Source organism: Macaca nemestrina, chromosome 2 (genome assembly GCF_043159975.1).
Source record: "Macaca nemestrina isolate mMacNem1 chromosome 2, mMacNem.hap1, whole genome shotgun sequence".
Classification (NCBI taxonomy): domain Eukaryota; kingdom Metazoa; phylum Chordata; class Mammalia; order Primates; family Cercopithecidae; genus Macaca; species Macaca nemestrina.
This window is the reverse complement of record NC_092126.1, coordinates 171,043,578-171,062,900: the sequence shown is the minus strand read 5'-3', so window position 1 is coordinate 171,062,900 and position 19,323 is coordinate 171,043,578. Positions and strand designations below refer to the sequence as shown.

General features: G+C 43.9%; 1 protein-coding gene across 3 annotated transcripts in view; it reads right to left on the bottom strand.

The window, feature by feature from the left end:
• Positions 1-9,021, bottom strand: part of LOC105470397 (coiled-coil domain containing 80) — a 36,142-nt gene extending 27,121 nt beyond the window's left edge. The window contains exons 1-2 of one of the 3 annotated variants that reach the window (XM_011722353.3): positions 8,074-9,021; positions 5,774-7,662 (exon numbers count right to left, since the gene is read on the bottom strand). In XM_011722353.3, the coding sequence (XP_011720655.2) occupies positions 5,774-7,651 (1,878 nt within the window). In that variant the 5' untranslated portion in view covers positions 7,652-7,662; positions 8,074-9,021. The remainder of the gene's footprint in view (positions 1-5,773; positions 7,663-8,073) is intronic. The other 2 variants (XM_011722354.2, XM_011722355.2) reach the window with 2 other exon arrangements.
• Between the last annotated feature and the right edge of the window lie 10,302 nt (positions 9,022-19,323).

Genomic DNA, 19,323 nt, shown 5'->3' with positions numbered 1-19,323 from the left:
CTTCTCCTCCTTGTGTATATTAAGAATATCAGACAGCATGTAATCACACAGAACCTTATCCTCCCTTATGTGGTAGATTCTCCCACATGGCTCTATATGTAGTAATGAGAGGCCATGGATACCCCGTGGGAATCTCATTTAAATAAATAAGAGCCTCTGATATTTACTTTCACTGCAGACCCTTTGCCCAAGAATGCCTTTAACCACCAGGGGGGGTGACATTAGTTTTGCAGGACTCATTCCCTAACTTCCCGCCCTCCACGTTCTGATCCCGGGCTCTCTTTTGCTAATGTCCTCCTATACCTCCCTTACCTGACCTCTTTACCCCCTAGAGCCAGACCCAGTCTAAATTAGGAAACGAAAGGAATCTTGGGCAGAGAGGCACAGAGAAAGAATAACTGCAGTCAAAGTCAGGGGGTTGTCATTTCGGTCCTAGTTCGGCCCCTGGCTAGCTTGTAGCCTGAATAAATCCACTTAATCTTCTGAAGCTCAGCATTGTCGTTACAATGAAACAATTTTCCTGCCAACCTCATCAGGTTGTGAGATCTGAGCAAAAGTAAATATATCTGTATATCTTTATAAGTACATAACATGAACTTATTACAGGTTGATTTATTCTTAATAAATAAATATGTGTTCCCCAAGCACACACAGGTATGTTGCCTCTGAATAATTCACTCACAATCCCTCCTCTGTCTTTGCCCGTGTCACTCCTCCTACCTCAGAAACCTGCCCCCTCCCTTCTCTAAATCTGATTCTTTCTTTCAATGTACTGTCCTCCTTAAAGTCTTTTCTAGCACACAGAAAAGTCTTTTCTATCACTTCTTCCTTTTAATTACTGCTCTTATTGTCTGCCCCGCCCACTTGGAATTTAAGTATTTCCTTAATTCACTATATAACGGTCGCATCTCCCCAGGCAGAATGTAAGTTCCTCAGACTCTATTACCGTCCTGCAGATGGTGGGGGCATAAATGCTGGCCAGTACTCCTCAGGTTGTATAGATCACCCCAGTCAGAGGAGAGGAGAGGGACTCAGGAACAAAGGGGTCCCCTGGTTGTTGTGAGTGTCTAGATGCAGGCTACAACCTTACCAGTTGGTAAAAACACTCTTACGTTTAGTCTGCTCCTCAAGTTTGCAACTTTTAGGGAAGACTGACCATCTGAACCCATTTCAGGGACTCTTTCCCTATGTTTTGACATCTCCATCCCATTCACTTTCTAGTTTGGCAGTATTTCAGACAGTGTTTAAAATGGGAACCATTTCCAGTCCCCTCTTCCTAAAAAGAGCAGCTTAGAGCTCCTCAGTAAACACTATTTTCTGTCACTTGGCCTCTTTCCAGTTTGATGGTAATAAATCAGGGCATGTATCATGAATTAAAACTGTGTTGTATTTCTTTTTCATGCTTCTGTTCCAACTGGTGTCTTGGCTCAATGAGCCTCAGAGGATAAGGAAGCCTGTTTGCATAAGTAAAGAGAGCAAACAGCAATGGAAGAAAGCTAGAGGGAAGGTATTTTAAGTCTCAGATTATTCAAAATACTGTGTTAGGCTCAAAACACTAGAGTCTTTTGTTTTGTTTTGTTTTTACAGGATTCTGAAAAATAACTTTCAAGCTAATAGTCTGCCTTAGTACAGCAGGAAACCTTAAATCCTTTCCCAAAATTAAACCAAATAAGTTGATTGTTGTCCCAATACACAGATGTCTGAAGTAAGGTTGGAAATACTAACCCACCTGAATTACAGGAGATTCGGTCACCAAATAATTCTTTTTTTTTTTTTTTTGAGACGGATCCTTGCTCTGTCGCCCAGGCTGGAGTGCAGTGGCGCGATCTCGGCTCACTGCAAGCTCCGCCTCCCGGGTTCACGCTATTCTCCTGCCTCAGCCTCCACAGTAGCTGGGACTACAGGCGCCCGCCACCGCGCCCGGCTAATTTCTTTTTGTATTTTTAGTAGAGACGGGGTTTCACCGTGTTAGCCAGGATGGTCTCGATCTCCTGACCTCGTGATCCGCCCGCCTCGGCCTCCCAAAGTGCTGGGATTACAGGCTTGAGCCACCGCGCCCGGCCTCAAAGAATTCTTAAACTTGAACTTGAATTCATTCAAGTCAGCATTTGAGGTCCCTTGTTCATTGACAAGTGAATAGATCTCAGAGCGCAGAATGATGGCTTGTCAGCTATACTCCCCATAGCGCAATGCTTTGGTGATAAGCTTACCTATACTCTCACTATCTTCAACCTCAAACTGACACCAAGCAGTTTGAAGGATTAGGTTAACTGGAATCCAATCTATTGTTTTTGACTGACTGTCTGGAAAGCCAGAGAATTGAGTGCAGAGGACTAGCTGTGTATTAAAGGCAGAAACTCCACATTTGTGCTTAGCAATCCTTTACCACTTATCTGGGTGACTCAAGGTTGAAAATGAAGTTTTAAATTTATTTGTATTCATATGTATTAACTTTTTAAATTCATATTTATTAACTGGCAAGATCATTCCTCAGTTTCCCCTTCACTTTATGGCATGTCCCACAGGAAGTTCATATTCAAAAGAAATCAGAAAGGGAGATTGGCCTGAATTTGAGCTTTCAACTCAAACAGATCTGAGTTCTAATTTTGACTTCACCACATATTAGCTATATATCTTGGGTTCTGTTTTCTCATGTGTAGAAAGGGGTTAATAAATCATTCACTGAGGGATTGTTTTGAGAATTAAACCACACAGTCTTGGCAAAGTACCTTGCAGGATGTGCCCTTCTTCATCAACAGGTTTAGAGGCAGGAGGTTTGAAAGAGTGAACACTAGTCTAAAAATAGGACACCCGGCTCCACCTGCAGCTCCTGTGAAGGCCTCTAGGAAGCCATCCACCTGGGACCTACACCATTGCTGTTAGTGTTTCTGTAATTGTTAAGTAGCAGTTATGTGATATGTCCACATCTAAAGAATGATGGTATAAATAAGGACAAAGCACTAAGGGTTTACAATAAATGGTAGTTAAGTACCAGGTTACTGAAAAGCTGAGAAGATGAGCTGAAAGTCCTGCACAAAATTTCATGGAATGTCAACCTGCTTTCAGTTTGAGTTTACTGGGTTAAGTTAAGGCCAGTTGGAGGTAGCTGTTCTCAGCCATACTTAAATAGCTTGAGAGTGCTAAGCCTTAATGAATAGTAATTGAATCACTGAGGTTCCTGAGTAACATTAGCCAAGTTTGATGGGAAAAGTGAGTGGAAAAGGCTAAACCGCACCAACAATGTTTTTCACCCATTGGTCTCCTCTCTGGTGAAAACTTCTTTTCTCTCCATCTTTTGCTTTGGTATCATCTTTATTTCATTTGGTCTTTTCTAATCCATTCTTACTTTAGACATCATTAGCTCTTCAGAAGACACATTTCTGATATGATCATCAGCTGGGCGCACATAGGATCAAAAGTCTGAAAAGCCTTCTGTTAGTATTTTCTTTCTAATAACAAACCTGGTTCTCTCACTAGCCCAAAGAACCAACACTGCCAGGAGCAATTCCAGCTGGTTTCTGTTTTGCCTCACATGACATCAGCAGAAGCTGTCATTTGAGTTTCATTTGCTAGAAATTTATAAGCAGGGATACCATTAAAAGCAGGAATGGCCCAGCTGGGCTTTCAGATCCCCTACTAAAGGAGTGGGGAGAAGGAGGGAGAAATGAAAAGTATGACTAATATCAGGAATACACTATGAAAACCCCTTTCTTTTGACTCACAAGCTGGCGGCAATGGGAAATATTTGCCAGACGGGTGCACAATTACAATCCTGACATTTTACCCGTGATTTTCTTTTTTTAAACCAGACCATGAGGAACATTTTGCCTGCCCTGTTGGCTAAATGAACAGAGTTGGGTGATGTATTTTAATGGGTTGGATAAAGTTGTAGATACTCAGGAGGAGAGCATTGGAGCAAACCACTAACGCTTTCCCATGCCCCAAAGAGAGCAGTTTGCCCCCAGGGGCTCCCTAACAGACATTCAAGTGTCAGGTAGAGTTTTACTCTGAAATCTGATTTCTTTTTTGTTCTAATGGGAACATTCCCATTTAAATATATGTACACTGAGAATATCCAAGCGGCCTATCACCTGATAACCTAAGTTTATATAGACACGTTAAGGCTCTGGTTAGATATTGCACCAATATACAGAAAATATATAACAAAACACACAGAGGCATACAAATAAATCCCTAGAATCAACCAGAGCTAGGTTTTGCTCTCATACACAGACCTACTATCCATGTAAACAGCTAAGAGAATTTGCGCTATGTCCCACTCGTGATAAACATCACAAAGAACTTTGCTCTGAGTAATATTTCAAATGTACATTTAAACTTTCTGAAACAACATATGATAAATGGGCACCAGAGTTCCTCTGCCCAGATCATTAACCAAAATTTAGGCTAGCTTGGAAAACCTAAAAGATTCTCTAAGAAATGCCTTGAGAAAAGAGAGCCTGTTTCTTTTGGTAGGGAAATGCAGGGTGTGCAGTCACCTTGTGCCTTCAGGAGGATGGGTGCTGCCCTCAACGGCATGAGTTGATTCTCTCACCCAGGCATCTGAAAAAATCATTCCTGACTCACGCTACCCAACATCAATTTATTGATCTTTTACCCAGAATTAATGGCAACAATATCCTTTTCCTCCTTGACAGCCTGGAGTAAAAAGCTAGCCTTAAGAGCCAGGGGTAGAAATTTTGGAGGGGCAGTAAGAGGGAAAGAGAAGACATGAAGAGGAGAAGGAGCCATTTGCACATCACTGATAAAATCTGCCCTTTTATTTGGCTCATTCCTGCCCAAAGCCCTCATTTGGTGGTGGCAAGTGATGGCCAAAAGAGAGGGTTGCTGAGATGCATCTGTGACTTACTCAACACGAGTGGCACTCAGAACCACAGACCAAGGGCAAGTAGGGACAGCTTGTCTCCTTTTTCACACACTGGTGCACAGGCACATGCACATACGCATACACATTTTACAGAGCCCCCGGAGAAACTGACATCTAGATTTCAAATTCAGGTGTATTTCTAGAGTAGCGGAAATTGAAGCAATTAACTCAGTTCCTCACATTCCACCCTTTGGCTCTTCCTAGTAGTTGGACAGCGATGGGAGAGGTAGGCTTTAAGGGGAGAAGATTTCTGATAGCTCATTTTAAAAGGATCCATGAGGGTCACACTAACAAGGACCCTTCCCTACTCCCAGTCATCCCCACTCCCCACCCAAGCTGTCTTTTTTTTGAGCACTCCAGTGTTGATATAGACCTAATTAGGGAAAGAGGGGACCTCTGCTATTGTCCCATAGACGATTCTAGTTCCTAAGTCAGACAGACAGAAACCCTTTTAATAAGATGTGACTGAAGTCAATGCACTTCCTTTTAGGAATTTCATCATTCTTTTCATCCTTGGGGCTTGGTAAAAGGGAGCTCTGTCCAGAAATATCCCTTGGAAGAGAGTGGTAGAAATGGGGGAAGGGTCCCTACAGGTCTGGAAGAAGCTGACTACAGGTGTTCTCCTGGGCTCATGTGTAGGGTCCCCCAGCCATTGACTTTGTGCTACAGGGCCATGAGTTGTGTGAGCAGAACTTCGTAGGGCACTAAACCAGAAGGAGCTATTGGCCTGCTGCCCTCTTTTGCCAGACTTCTGAGCTTCTTGACACAGTACAGGTTCAGCCACAATCTGGCATCTAGCAATATGATTTTTATATAACTAATAAGACAGACATTAACATGCCCTGCCTCAGCCCATAGAACAACGCCAAGGAGAAGGCTACTTACAAGGAGCCTTCGTTTGCCTTCAAAGGACCCCAGCAGGTCGGCCACTGACTTCTTGGGACTCTGCGTGAAGTGTTTGTTGGTGGGTTTCTGATAGCCATCCTGTTCTGTTTTACCTCCTTTTTTCTTCTTGCTCTTCTCTTTCTCTTGCTTGCTCTTTTTCTCAGACTTCTTCATTTGCTTTTCACTCTTAAGTAACTTGTCTGCATTCTCATTCTTCATCTTTTTTTTCTTCTCCTTCTCGGGTTTCTCAAGCTTTTCATGCTTTTTAGACTCCTTTGCTTTTTTAAGGGGAACATTCCCCACCTGCAGCTCCTCCTCCAGCTGAGAGGCAGTAGGCCGGCTGAGGTCATACTTCTCCTCATACTCATTACTAAGAATTTTGTCCTGGGCCTTCTTTTTGGGAGGTTTCTCCTTTGCTGGCTTGGGAGGACCTGGCACCACATTTGGGTCTCTATGGCCATGTTCCCGCCTGTCCATGCGGTTGTCCCGGAAACGGCCTGGACCAGCAGCCCTCGTGCTGGGCTCTGAAATGGTGGTGGGAGGGGCATCTGTGAAGCTCTCCAAGCCGGTGGCCTTGCTGGGTCTCCTGGTTGTCTGTGGCCTCTCCCTGTGCTGATCCTTCCGGGATGGAGGGTAAAGATTCTCTGAAACTGAGGGTCTCCTGGCAGTGGTCACCTCAGTGGTTGTAGGAGGCCTGTGGGAGGGTGAGGGGGTCCAGGGCCTCTGCGTGGTGGGAAAGGCAGTGGTGGTCATAGGTCTTGCAGCAACTGTTACCGCCCCGGATGTGGACCGAGTAACTGTTGTGGCTGGAGCAGGAGGAAGGGTGGTGGCCCTGGGGGTTGAGGGAGGTGGGAGCAAAGCTGGTGTAGTGGCGGCCAGTTTTCTCAGGACCTTCACCCGACTCTCTCTGGTTGGTGGGACTTGTGCTCTCCTGGGATCCTCTTTCCTCTTCTCGCTGCCCAGGCTCGGCCTTCCTGCTCCACCTCCACCATCATTCCCCTCCTCCACCACCTGGCCCTCTACACCAGCTGCCTTACATTTCTGGACAAAGCCCTTCTGCCTGATCTTCTCGATCCTACGGATGGGGCCTTGGTCGATGACCTCGTACATGGCTTCCAGCCTAACGGGGTATGGGTAGCGCTCCTCCACCTGCAGCGTCTTCTTCAGCAGCACCATGCCAAACTTGCCCTTCTCCAGCTTCAGGAAGCTCATCAGCTTAGGGATGAGGCTGGGGTCCAGGGGCTGCTCCAGGATCTGGCCCTCACTGGTGATCCTTCTCACCTTGCCTCCTTCCTCGCCTGCCTGGTGGAAGAGCACAATCTGTTGGATATGCCTCTCCGCCAGCTCACAGTACACATCGTCCTTCAGCAGGCTCATCATGAGGCGGTAGTAGCCTTCCGAGGCATGAGGGGCTGAGATGACCCACACTCTGTTCTTCCCTGCAAAGCTGGCAAGGATGTTGGGAGAGCTGGATCCCGAAGGGAAACGCAACATTCTTGACCGAGCTGAGGACCCCTCATCTCTGATCATCTCACGCGGAGAGCTCCTGGCCGCTGGTCTTTGCTCAGGTCTCATGGGGGCCCCATTGACGTCCACGCGGGCTGGCGGCTCCGTTGCGCGAGCTAGTCTCAACACGGGCACACTCCTCCTTCTCTGGAGAGGCTGAAGGTTTGGTTGTTCCAGAGTGGATCTCTCAATTCCACGAGACCTCCCAGTGTGCCTCAGAAACCGAGCTGGCCTACTGCTGTCCGGAGAAACCAAAGGCACTTTCCGCCCTCCATGGCTGTCTCTGATCGTGGCGTGGGGGTGGGGTTCTGATCCACACACGAGCCACATGGCCAACAGCATAGTGAAACGGGGTCCCATTCTCCATGTCATTGTGTAATCCACTTTGCGATGCACCGAGGTCATAAGACAAAGGGGAGGGGGAAAAAAGGAAGAAAATTATTTAACTGGAAACAGAGCTGGTCATTTTCTTTTTCTGCATTTCAGCCAAGGGGAGGGGAAAAGGGTGGTTAGAGAAGAAGGAGGGAGGTCAGGAGATGGAAAATGGGATGAGATTCTGTTACTTTCAAGCCCCTATAATTTGTTAGTGTTTAACACAGACAGTTACATTAAGCAGGAAATCCAATTCAGTTTCCCAGTCAGCATGCTTGCACTGTTTCAACTAAGGCTCTGGATGCTCCAAAGAAAATGCAAACTGGCATATTAATTATGACAACATTCACATTTCATTCCTTCAAAATAAGCGACAAAGGAACAAATAAACACACCAAAGACAGAAAGGATTACACACTTACATGGTGGCTCATAGAGATGGAAAGCAGAGGGTTGCAAAAGAAATCAGAAGTTTGGTTCCCAGGACAGTTTCCTAGATGAACTACTTTTCCTCCCAGCCCTCTCTCTTTTCCGAGGGTGAGCAATACAAAAGGGGTGTGCTGTAGCTCCAGCTTTCAGAGTACCGCCACAGATCCACAGCCCGTCCTGATCTGAGAGCTGAGCCGGTTCCTTTTCTTTCTGGCTGTGTCTTTTTACCTTCTGGACAAGTAGGATGAGGTGAAAGGAGCTGTCCTTATAAGTCTTTGTATCTCCATTTGTCTGCAGTTTCTCCTTGGTCTTGTGTGTCTGTGTGTGCCAGTCCCTTGTGCCGACACAGGATGTCCCTTAAAGTCCAGTCCCGGCGATTTCTGAATCTCACTCTTTCCCTCTTTAAAGTTCCAGGATCCTTCTTATCTCCCTTTCCCCCACAGTCTGGCTTAGTCTCTTTGTTTCCGGGCGTAAAAGCACTGGGATTAATATGTTTTCCAGGCTGAGGGAAAACACAGGAATGTGATGTCGAAAAAGGACTTTTTTCTTTCCCTATGCTTCTCTCCTCCCTTTATTTCTCCCTACCTTTTTCCTCCTCTTTTTCTTCTTCTTTTTCTTCTTTCTCTTGCCTGGATTCAGTCCCAGAAATGTTAGGACTACCTCAGTTTTGCTCCAAACCAAACTCAAACAACAGCAGCCACTGGAAATCAAGGAAACTTCACTAAGAATTTAACAGATCAGCAAAACACCGCCTCCTTCCCATTTCAGCACGTTCGGAGTGGACTCAGTGAGGAGGGAGAGGGCTGTTCTTTGGGGTGGGGGAAAGTTTTGAAACTCCACACATCATCATAAATCACTCTAGAATAGGATGACTGGTGACTTAACCCCTTCCAAACCAAGTCATCGGGGTACCTCCTCTTCCAGTCTGTTCTTACACTGCACTTTGGAAGGAGAAAATTCTCAGATTTCTGCATCAGGCTACATGCTTTTCTTAGAGACAGATACTCATTTGGGTCAGGGTGCTTGACTGTGCAGACACAGACCGTATATATGTATTTATAGTCCCATGTGTATATTTTTATATCTTTCTCCCTGTTTTGTGCTTTTAGTTTGAGGTTGGAAAACCCTATGGAAAACATGACTAGGTTGTTTTTATTTTATGCTAATTGGGGATCATATTACTGTGTTCTTGGTCCTAGTTTCTCCTCGGCATGGAAGGAAGCTGGTAAAAGGTTAGAAATGCAGGCAATGGCTGCGAGTCGAGATTGCAGTTGACTATTACATCAGGGAATGGGCATTATGATCTCTAGCTTCAAAGCCCTGGCTGCAGATGGTAGACTAAGGGCTTCCTTGGAGGTCCCGAGTCATTGATTTTGTGTGTGTGTGTGTGTGTGTGTGTGTGTGTGTGTGTGTGTGTGTGTAGTGCAATATGTTCCTCTGCAGAGACTTTAGATGTCTGAAGGGCTTCAGGCAATCCGTAGAAGTAGCCAGAAGGGAGGGTGAGGCAGCTTTGAGCTTCTACCTCCTGAGTCTGCCATGAGGATTCTGTCAGTGGAGAAGGAAGGGACCTCAGGTTACATGGATATTTCTTCTGGCCATGCTGGGCGAGCTGACCTTCCAGGCCACTATTAACTGCCACCAACGGTGGCAAGCCAGGGTTCTCAGAAACCTCCTTGCAAGCTCAGTCATGCTAATAGCGACCTTCACTGGATCAAACTTCATCCCTAGTTGTTATGCCTTGATCAGCCCCATCTGGCCCTGGTCACATTTGACATTTTTTCACATAAGCTACGAGCATGGAACTGAGAAAGTCCTGTATAGAGGTTAACTGTAGAGCTGCCAGGCCACACCTTAAACTCCCAGGGGTACCAAGAACGATGGCTGGCCCTGCTGTGGCATTCTCTCAGACACTTGTGAGGACAATAACGAAAGTGGACTTCAGGCAGAGACCCTCTGTCCACTGGAGTCATAGATTGCAGCCTTCATGGCATTCACCTGTTGGGCTAACCAACCTGGCCTTGTGCTAAGTTGGAGGGTCCTAGATGTTACTTCCTTTCTCATAATTTCCTAATGCATCCTACCCTATCCTTACTGGGCTTTCTCCCTTCTGTCTTTTCATTTCCTTTTCTCTTCTCTCTGCTTATAACAACTACCCTTTATGGAGCATTTTCATGTGAAGCTTTGGGCTTAGTATTTTTGTGAATTCTTTTATTTAACCCTCACAGTATCCTTAGGAAGTAAATAGAATGATCCTCATTTTATAGATGAGCGAACTGAGGCTTGGTGAGTTTAAATAAATTGCCTATTGTCCCATAAACGGTAAGCAGGAGCTCTGAAATGTGAACCCAGGTTTAGAACAGCCTACAAAATGTGATGCTATCCTGCCTCTCTCTTTCATTTTCTACCCATGCCTTCAGTTTTTTCTCTTCCTTCAATTCCTTTTTGCATTTCCCATGTTCATAGAAGAGTTTCATTTATTTGTTCAACCAGAGTACTTATACTTTCAGAGTCCTACTGTCTGGAATAATTGTGTAACAGTACTTTTTGCTTTTCTCAATAGGTCCTTAAAGTCCTTTATTATTTTTCTTGAATAAGTCATGACTTACACAAACCTCTCCATGATGTGCACAACATTTGTCACCTGTGCGCTGGTAAAGCTGAAAAACAGCCACTTTAGCAACCTAGAGTTGACCCTGAGGAGCCATCCCAACCCTGAGTTGTGCCTGTCTTCCTAGGACCTCAGGCTTTCTTCCTTCTGTGAGCTTCAGTCACCAGATGGCGCACTAAACACACACATCAGAGAGGACCTAACACTCCACCACCTCCATTAGTCCCCATCCCACACCCAGCGCCTTTTCCCAGTCTCTTCTCACACACAGATACATACACACACACTGGCAAAGTGGGGCTTCTCATGTTTGTTTTCATCTCAGTGCCCAAACCCTTACCTGGGGCTTCAGAAAATCCTCCTGAAGAAGTCTGGTAGGCACATACCTAATAAGAGCAATGAAAAATTCTCATGCATTCATTTCCGGTGAGGCCTATAATGATTAATGGCTTGTAATGATTCTCAATTCCAAGTCTGTTATTTAAGAGCTCTGTATTTTCTGAGTCCCCCATTTAGATATTTCTATTTTTCTGCAATCTAAGAAAGAAACAATTAACCAATTAGTGCTAGGGGTTGGGCAGGGATGGGGGCGGTGGGGGTTAGTGATATCTGAAAGGAAGACATTAATGTTGAGTCAGAAAAAGATAAAAGGAAGAAAATTTTAAAGTAGACTTTAGAAATGCTAATTTGGGAATTAATTGACAGGAAACTACCTGACATTGGTTTTGTAGTAATTTGTGGGGAGGAAAGGAAAGAATGCACAAACCAGAACTGCTTTAGAGAAACTAGGGTGGGGATAGTTATCTGATGAAAGCTGGAGTGAATGTAAGAAGGCATCCAAAAAGGAGCGTGCTAACTGGTCAGACCCACACTAATGCAAGAGTTCAGCGACCTGGGACCAAGGCTCAGGGTAACACATTGTGCCAGGCACGCTAGAGAAACCAGGGTTTCTGTCACATACTGTTGATTCTCTTGCACAGAGTAACTCTCAGGGATGTTACTGAACTGAATTCAAAATATTGTTCTATTGCTCAAAAAAAAAGCATTTGCTTAAGAAGAAACAAGAATAAAAAGAAAAGGAGGGAAAGCAACAGGCTCTTCAGTGTGATTTTGGAGGGAAACCACCTCTCCTGCTCTGTGATCATCAGTATCCCCAGCAAGAAAATTCACTGAGCCATTTTATCACATCTTTGTGGCAGAGGCACAGATACTCACACTGAGGATGCTGCTATGTTTTTCTTTTCTATTTGCAGAACTCTATCAAATGTTCAGTCTTAGGCAGGATTTGTGTCCTTCAGAATGAAAAAAGAATTCTTCTCTTTCTCAGTATTTGCCATGTAGGACAGACTAAAGAAATCAGTTGCCAGGTCAGAAAGCCGAGGATGACTATGAATGCAGGGTGCTGCTGCAGCCCAGGTGATACCAGTGAGCTGGGGGGTTTCCAGGTGTTGGTGGGACCTTGACCCCAGCTGGTGTCCAGGCTCTTGACACCATCAAAAGAATGAATTCAAGGATATTCTAACCTGTCATGTCAAGAGTCTCCTCAATTGTGATGACCATGCCTTTTATGGGAGCTGCCAGGGACCTCAAGCCCCTTCAGTCCTCAGTTATGGCCATTACGGCACCGGCTTTCCTCCTCTCCCTTCAGAGCTGAGGGCAATTCCTTTTCCAATGGCCCTCCTGCTTGCAGTGAGGAAAGGGTCTGGGTGGGCTTCCTTGGCTGGCACAGTCCTTGCTCCAGTGTCCTGACTTCTCACACTTGGAGCAGCAACCGTTGCCTGCAGATTTGCTATTGAGCCTGTTTGGTCTGCAGTGAAGAGTCTTTCTGGGTGACCCTGAGATTGCAGGGGACTCTTTACAGTGACTGCTATCATTTGGGCTGGCTGTCTATCCCATTTTTTGCCATTCTGGGTCATTTCAGCCATTTCAGCCCTTCAGCCAATAGAGCCCCATCTCTATTATTGAATACCCCGAAAGCCACATCAAATATGTCATTAATAGGCATGTAGAGTCCTAAAGCCAATTTCTATAATGTTCTTCTTCTGTCAGATACTGACTGGCTAATAAAGTGTGTCTCTAGTACAATTTGGCCAGCATCAATACTGAGATCAATGTTAGTATATATTCTTAGGGTCTCCACAAAGGCACCCCTGAAACAAAGCTGAATTTCAATCCTGTTCTTATTTCTTTTTTTTTTATTATTATAGTTCACAGGCTTAGTGGTATATTGTTTCATTCCCTCCACTAAACAAGTCACCATATGATTTTTCTTAGGTCAACCTGGCCCTGTTGATAGTTCCAGTAATGGTCATTGCTAAGCATGGATGTGGCTCCCCACAGTGTATTGTTCAAGATCCCCAGCAGACAAGTTGTAAGCGTAAGCCTGGGCCTCTACCCAAATACACTGCTTTTCCCCAGGGGTGCAAATCGTGGACAAGATAATATGAATATCTCCCCAAGGTAACTCAAATAAGCCCAAAACTCCTCCATGAATTTAGTTGGATCCTCTAAAGATCAGCCCCACCTCTGCCTGCATTGTGCTAGATCACACACTGAAAGAGGTACGTGTACCCAGATGATCCCAGCATCCCCTTTGGCCGCCTCTCTAAATGGGCATAACGTAGAACAGTCAGGAAGGTAAGAGGTGCCACGGCAGGTAACCCCAGCAGGGCTCCGTTCCTTTGGCAGGGAAGCATATATAGGTTGGTAAGGAGATAGACTTGTGGGAGTTTGGGGGCTGGAGATGGTAGAACCAGCAGCCTCTCCCCACTAGAAGTTCACAGCCCATTGGAAAAGATAAATATTATACTCTCCACAGCAGTGCTGCCAACTTTCTCTGCACGTAAAATTTCAGTGCTGACTATGGCTGCAGCCCGTATGCACAGAGTTCATTTCTGTTGGAGAATCTGCCTCTTCAATTCCTTGAGCAGGCTTTCCACTGAAAGAGGCTTGCCATGGCAGCAACCGTGTGTCACCTGTAAGATCTTGCTTGGATGTCCTTTTGGCTCTAGAGTCCCCAAGAGTTCCAGATACTCTTGTCTGACAGACAAGTGCTGTATCTCATTTTCCCAGTCCCAATCTCAGCCCTGCACCAGTCTTGCTAGGATTGCCCTATCCTTCAGTGGTCGGTTCACTGTACTGACCTTGCATGGCAAGTCTTGACCACATCACTTAGAATATCACCTTACATAAGAAAGTGTGAACCGACAGGATGGCAGCTCATTCATTTGACAAATATTTACTCAATGCAAGGCACTATTCTACTCAATAAGGATCCACCAATGAACATTCCCTGACCCCAGGGAGCTTACATTACAATGGTGGGAAACAGACAATAAAAATAAAAACAAATATACCTAAAACTACATATGTACTTAAAATAATATTTTTTTTTTAAAGGAAAGGAGTAAAAGTTGATGAAGGGGAAGAGGCTATTTTAGATACCTTTATCCAAATAAAAGGATTTTAAGTGAGAATGGAAAGCAAGTCACTCAAGTATTGGGAGAGGGGAAGAACATTCAGAGTAGAGGGAACGGTGAGTGCACAGGCACTGACACCAGGGCTATTTGACAAGCGTGTTCCAGAAGAGCGATGTTGGCGGATTTTAAGCAAGGATGTAGCAAAGCTTGATATGTGACTGAAAAGGAATGCTAGGAATGCTGCCTGGAGAATAGAGTATGGTGGCAAGAATGACAACAGTTAACCAACTGCTGAGGAAGGTAATGCAGTGGTACAAGTGGAAGTTACAGTCTATCGAACCAATGTGCTGTAGCACGGTAAGTGCAGAAAAGTCACTCGATTTGGTATATATATTCTGAAGACAGTGGTGACAGGAGCAGTTTGGGGCAGAAAGAATCAAACATTTTGTTTGAAATTCCTGTCAGACACTCTGATACAGATGTCAAGCAAGCAGTTAGATACATGAGACTGGACTTTGAGGAGGACTGAGGCTGGAATTATAAATTTGAGAGGCTATTTGAAGCAAGCTTGTCCAACCCATGGCCCATGGGCCACCCGCAGCCCAGGATGGCTTTCAATGTAGCCCAACACAATTTGTAAACTTTCTTAAAACATTATGAGTTTGGTTTGTTTGTTTGTTGTTTGTTTTTAGCTTATCAGCTCTCATTAGTGTATTTTATGTGTAGCCCAAGACAATTCATCTTCTTCCAGTGTGGCCCAGAGAAGCCAAAAGATTGGACACCCCTGATTTAAAGCCTAAGGCTCGAATAAATTACTTAGGGACTGGTAGAGGAAGAAAAAGAGTAAAGGACATGAAAGAGGAACAACTAGTGTGATGGGGGAAAGGCAGGAGCACGCAGTGTTTTTCAGTGGCCGGAAGCTGGGACCATGTTACTTCTTTGGCCCTTTCTCCATAGGTCCTTGCTACATGTGTCCAGATTCAGCTTATTCATCAGGGTCCAGGTCCTGCATCACCTCCTCCACAGGGTTTTCCCAGATGCTGCAACCCAGACAGCTCCCTCTTCTCTGAGAAGCAATTCTGTAGAGCATCACTCATCTGATCTTTTTGTACTTCACGCACAGGTTCGTGTTCTTCTAAGCAGATCTTTAGCTTCTGAGAACATGGATTATTCTTACATTATTTTTCATCCTCCTTATCATTCTGGTATATAGTAAAGGTACAAGAATTTTAAGTGCATGTCAATCAAATACATTTAAAAAAAAGATGGAAAAACCCTAGAAGCCAACCCAACTATGAATTATCACTTTAAAGAGGGAAAGAAAAGAAGAAAAAAACTCGACACTGCTTTTGAACCAGGGAGTCTCTTTAGCCTCTATGTACTAAATAATAAGAGTGGAAACAGAAGACATAGCACTGTAAATAATCAAAATTAAATCTCTTTTTTTTTTTAATTTGAGATGGAGTGTCATTCTGTCACCCAAGCTGGAGTGCAGTGGCACTATCTCAGCTCACTGAAACCTCCACCTCCTGGGTTCAAGTGATTCTCCTGCTTCAGTCTCCTGAGTAGCTGGGATTACAGGCATGTACCACCATGCCTGGCTAATTTTTTTTTGTATTTTTAGTAGAGACGGTGTTTCACCATGTTGGCCAGGCTGGTCTCGAACTTCTGACCTCAGGTGTCCCCCTGCCTCAGCCTCCCAAAGTGCTGGGATTACAGGTGTGAGTCACCGTGCCCAGCCTACATTCACACTGTGTGCAATCACAACCACTATCCATCTCTAGAACTTTTCCATTATCTCAAACTGAAACTTGTTACCCACGAAACAATAACTTCCTGTTCTCCCTTTTCCTTAGCCCCTGGTAACCACTATTCTACTTTCCATTCCTTTGAACTTGACTGCAAATAGTTATTTTTAATGAATGAAATGTGCCTACCACAATGCTAATACTCAGTTAATGGTGGAGGAAATAATACCTGCACAAGAGCAGTCATAAACTCTTAACTTCCAGCCTAAGGCAAAAGGCTATCAAAACAACATAGATGGCATGCATCTGTTGTTCCAGCCACAAGGGACGCTGAGGTGGAAGGATTGCTTGAGCCCAAGAGTTTGAGGCTGTAGTGAGTTAGGATCACAACACTGTACTCCAGGGTCAGAAGGAACTCAAGGGTCAGACAAAGGAGCTAAGCACCTAACACAAACAGAAATTACTGAAAAATAGTAGATTTACCTGTTAAGTATTAAGTATTGCCATGCCAGTTTGTCATGAAATCAGAAGCCAGGGCAATATGTGCACTTTGTGTCTCCTGTTTGCTATCAACTCTACGGCTGCAGTAGTCTTTCAGTTGGTCTTCCAACCAGCAGACTGATCCTCTCTAATCCATCCTCCAGTGGCCATCACTATAAATTTCCTAAAATATCAGTGTTTCATTCCTGCTGCAAATTCTTCAACATTTTTCTCATTGTCCTCAAGTTACATTTCAGCATCTTAATGAGGCTCACAAGCCCTCCCATGATCTATTCCACTTGTATCTTGTTGGCTTCCCTACACTGTTGCACGCCTACTCTTCAGACCAGCTCTCTCACCATTCCTAAGACACCTCCTCTCTCACATCTTGGCATTCATGGTTATAATATTCCTTCCATCTTGAAAGCTCCTTCTTCTTCACCCTGGATCTGCCTGTAAATTTTTATTTACCCTTCAAGACTCTACTCAAATGTCATGTCATAAAACTTAGAATAATTTTCTGGCTTCTCTCCAACCAGACTGAATTTGGTGCCCCTCTCTATACCTCTGTAAGAACCTATGGGTTTCACTTTTTAACATGTATCATTTCTAGTCTGTTCCTCTACTCTAAACATTAAGCATTTTGAAGGTAAGGACTATGTCCTTACCATCTAGCACAGTTTGATTAGCAGGTGGTAAACTCCCAATTACAATTTGTTGAATGAGTGAATGATATAACAAATAAATGCAAACTCATAAGCTTTGTATTCAAGACAGCATTTCGGAGTAAGCAGAGAACTGTTTTCTAGTTTAGTCAGAAAAGGAAACTCAATGATTAAGCAAACATTGATAACTGTTAAATATAAATGTGAAAATCTCTGACTATGCCTAGGTATTTGTATTTTATTTCTTTAAACTCACCCAAAGTTCAGCATTACTTAAATATATTTACATTTATATTTATAGCTATATCTATCTACACACACAAGCAAATATATATGTTTACAGATACATACATATCTGTAAATATGTATATACACATACAAACACACAAGCAAATATGTATGTATTTGTGTGTGCAGATATGTACACACATATATATACATATACATATCTGTAAATTGCTGTACCTATAAGGTTCACACTTAGTGTTGCTATTATCTCATCCTTGCAGGGAATAGTTTTTCTTCTCAAAGAATACAATGAGATATTTTTTACTCCGTGGTCGTTTCAAATATGTGCCAAGTAACCAATCAGATACTGTGAAATGACATCGTGTGATTTCTGAGCATAGGTCATAAAAGACATTGTGAGTTCTGCTTCTCCTTTCTTGGATAACTTGCTCTGAGGAAAGCCAACTGCCATCCTGTGAAAACACTCAAGTAGCTCCTTGGAGAGCTCCATGTGTTAAGGAAATGAGGCTTCCTGGCAACAGCCAGCCCCGACTTGTCTTCCTCATGAGTAGGTGATCTCAGAAACACATTCCCCAGCTCCATTCCAGGCTTTGGGTGACTACAGCCCTAATGAACTTCTCAACTGCAACCTCATGTGAGACCCCAAGACAGAACCACTCAGTTATGCTGCTCCCAAATTCTTCACCTACAGAAACTGTGTGAAATAGTAAATGTCTATTGCTGCTTTAAGTTTGGGGGTAGTTTATCATGTAGCAATAGATAACTAATATCCTTGACATATATGTTGGGGAGGTTCACACATTTTTAAAAACATAAAGAATGTTTAAAAGCAACTGAAAGCAATAAAAAATTCATAGAATTGACTCCGTTGCTGGGTTGCAAAGAAGACATCAACTTGAGTATCCTTTTCATTATTATCCAAACCAGGATTGTGAGAGTGAAAGAGGAACACTTTTAATAATTATAAGAGAACACCAGGTATAAACTGATATGGTTACAGGAAAACCAGGACGTGCAGTCACCCTATATGTCATCTGACCTGAAAAGAGATCGGCCAAAAAAAAACTGTCACTGGGTGTAACCAGTGAAGAATGGTGTAACCAGCTCAGGCTGTGAGAAGCAGCCCAGGACACCAGGGAAGAGGCCTGGGAACTTTTTGGACTAAAATGCAGCGTGAAATCAAAAATAAAATCTGGAGAATTGAGCAAAAAAAGATGTTGCTTTCTCAAGTGAGCAGAGAACTTCAGAGAGATAACTCAAGGCTCCCCGGGCCTAGAAGTTCTCTGAGCTGAGACATAGGTAGTGATCCTGGTAGTAACAGTGGAAATCGAATGACGGTCTGAAGTTGGATCCAGCTGAAAGGAGTAATAAGATGCCTACAATGTAATATCTGAACGGAACTTGCTACCCTGAGATTTCCTCCTGCAAAGAAGTTTTTGAGCTCTAACCACCAGATGAGTATGACACAGAAGACGCCCTGGGGAAGTCCAAGAGGAATGCATGGCTTCAGGGCTGTGATCATCAGGAGAAAACCACTTGGCGGTTTGAGTGTGGGCTGCACAGACTTACTGGAATTATGAAGCATGCTAGACACACCTCACAGGGCATATTGAATTGTGAACATTCCCATATATGAATGCAGAGCAGAGCCACAGAGCCACAGAGCCACAGAGCCACAGAGCCACAGAGCCACAGAGCCTTTGCTTCTAGTTAAACAGCAGCTTAGTAGCATGATTTGGAAATTGGGAAGCAGTGATTCCATTAATTAAGGCTTTTAACAACTTGGTTATTAGAAAGTTTGCCTGGGTCTAAACTTGGAATAAGATGGAAAGAATTTGTTTTTACCATGTTGGGCCTAAATTAACCTGTCTATACAAAGAGTTGCTTTTTTTAAGAAAAAGAAAAGGCAGAAAGAAGATGTGGTTTAAGTTTTATTTTAAGAACAAAATAGCTTATTCTCTCTCTCTCTCTCTCTCTCTATATATATATATATATATGTGTGTGTGTGTGTGTGTGTGTGTGTGTGTATATATATATATTTATTTATTTTGAGACAGAGTTTCGTCTTGTTGCC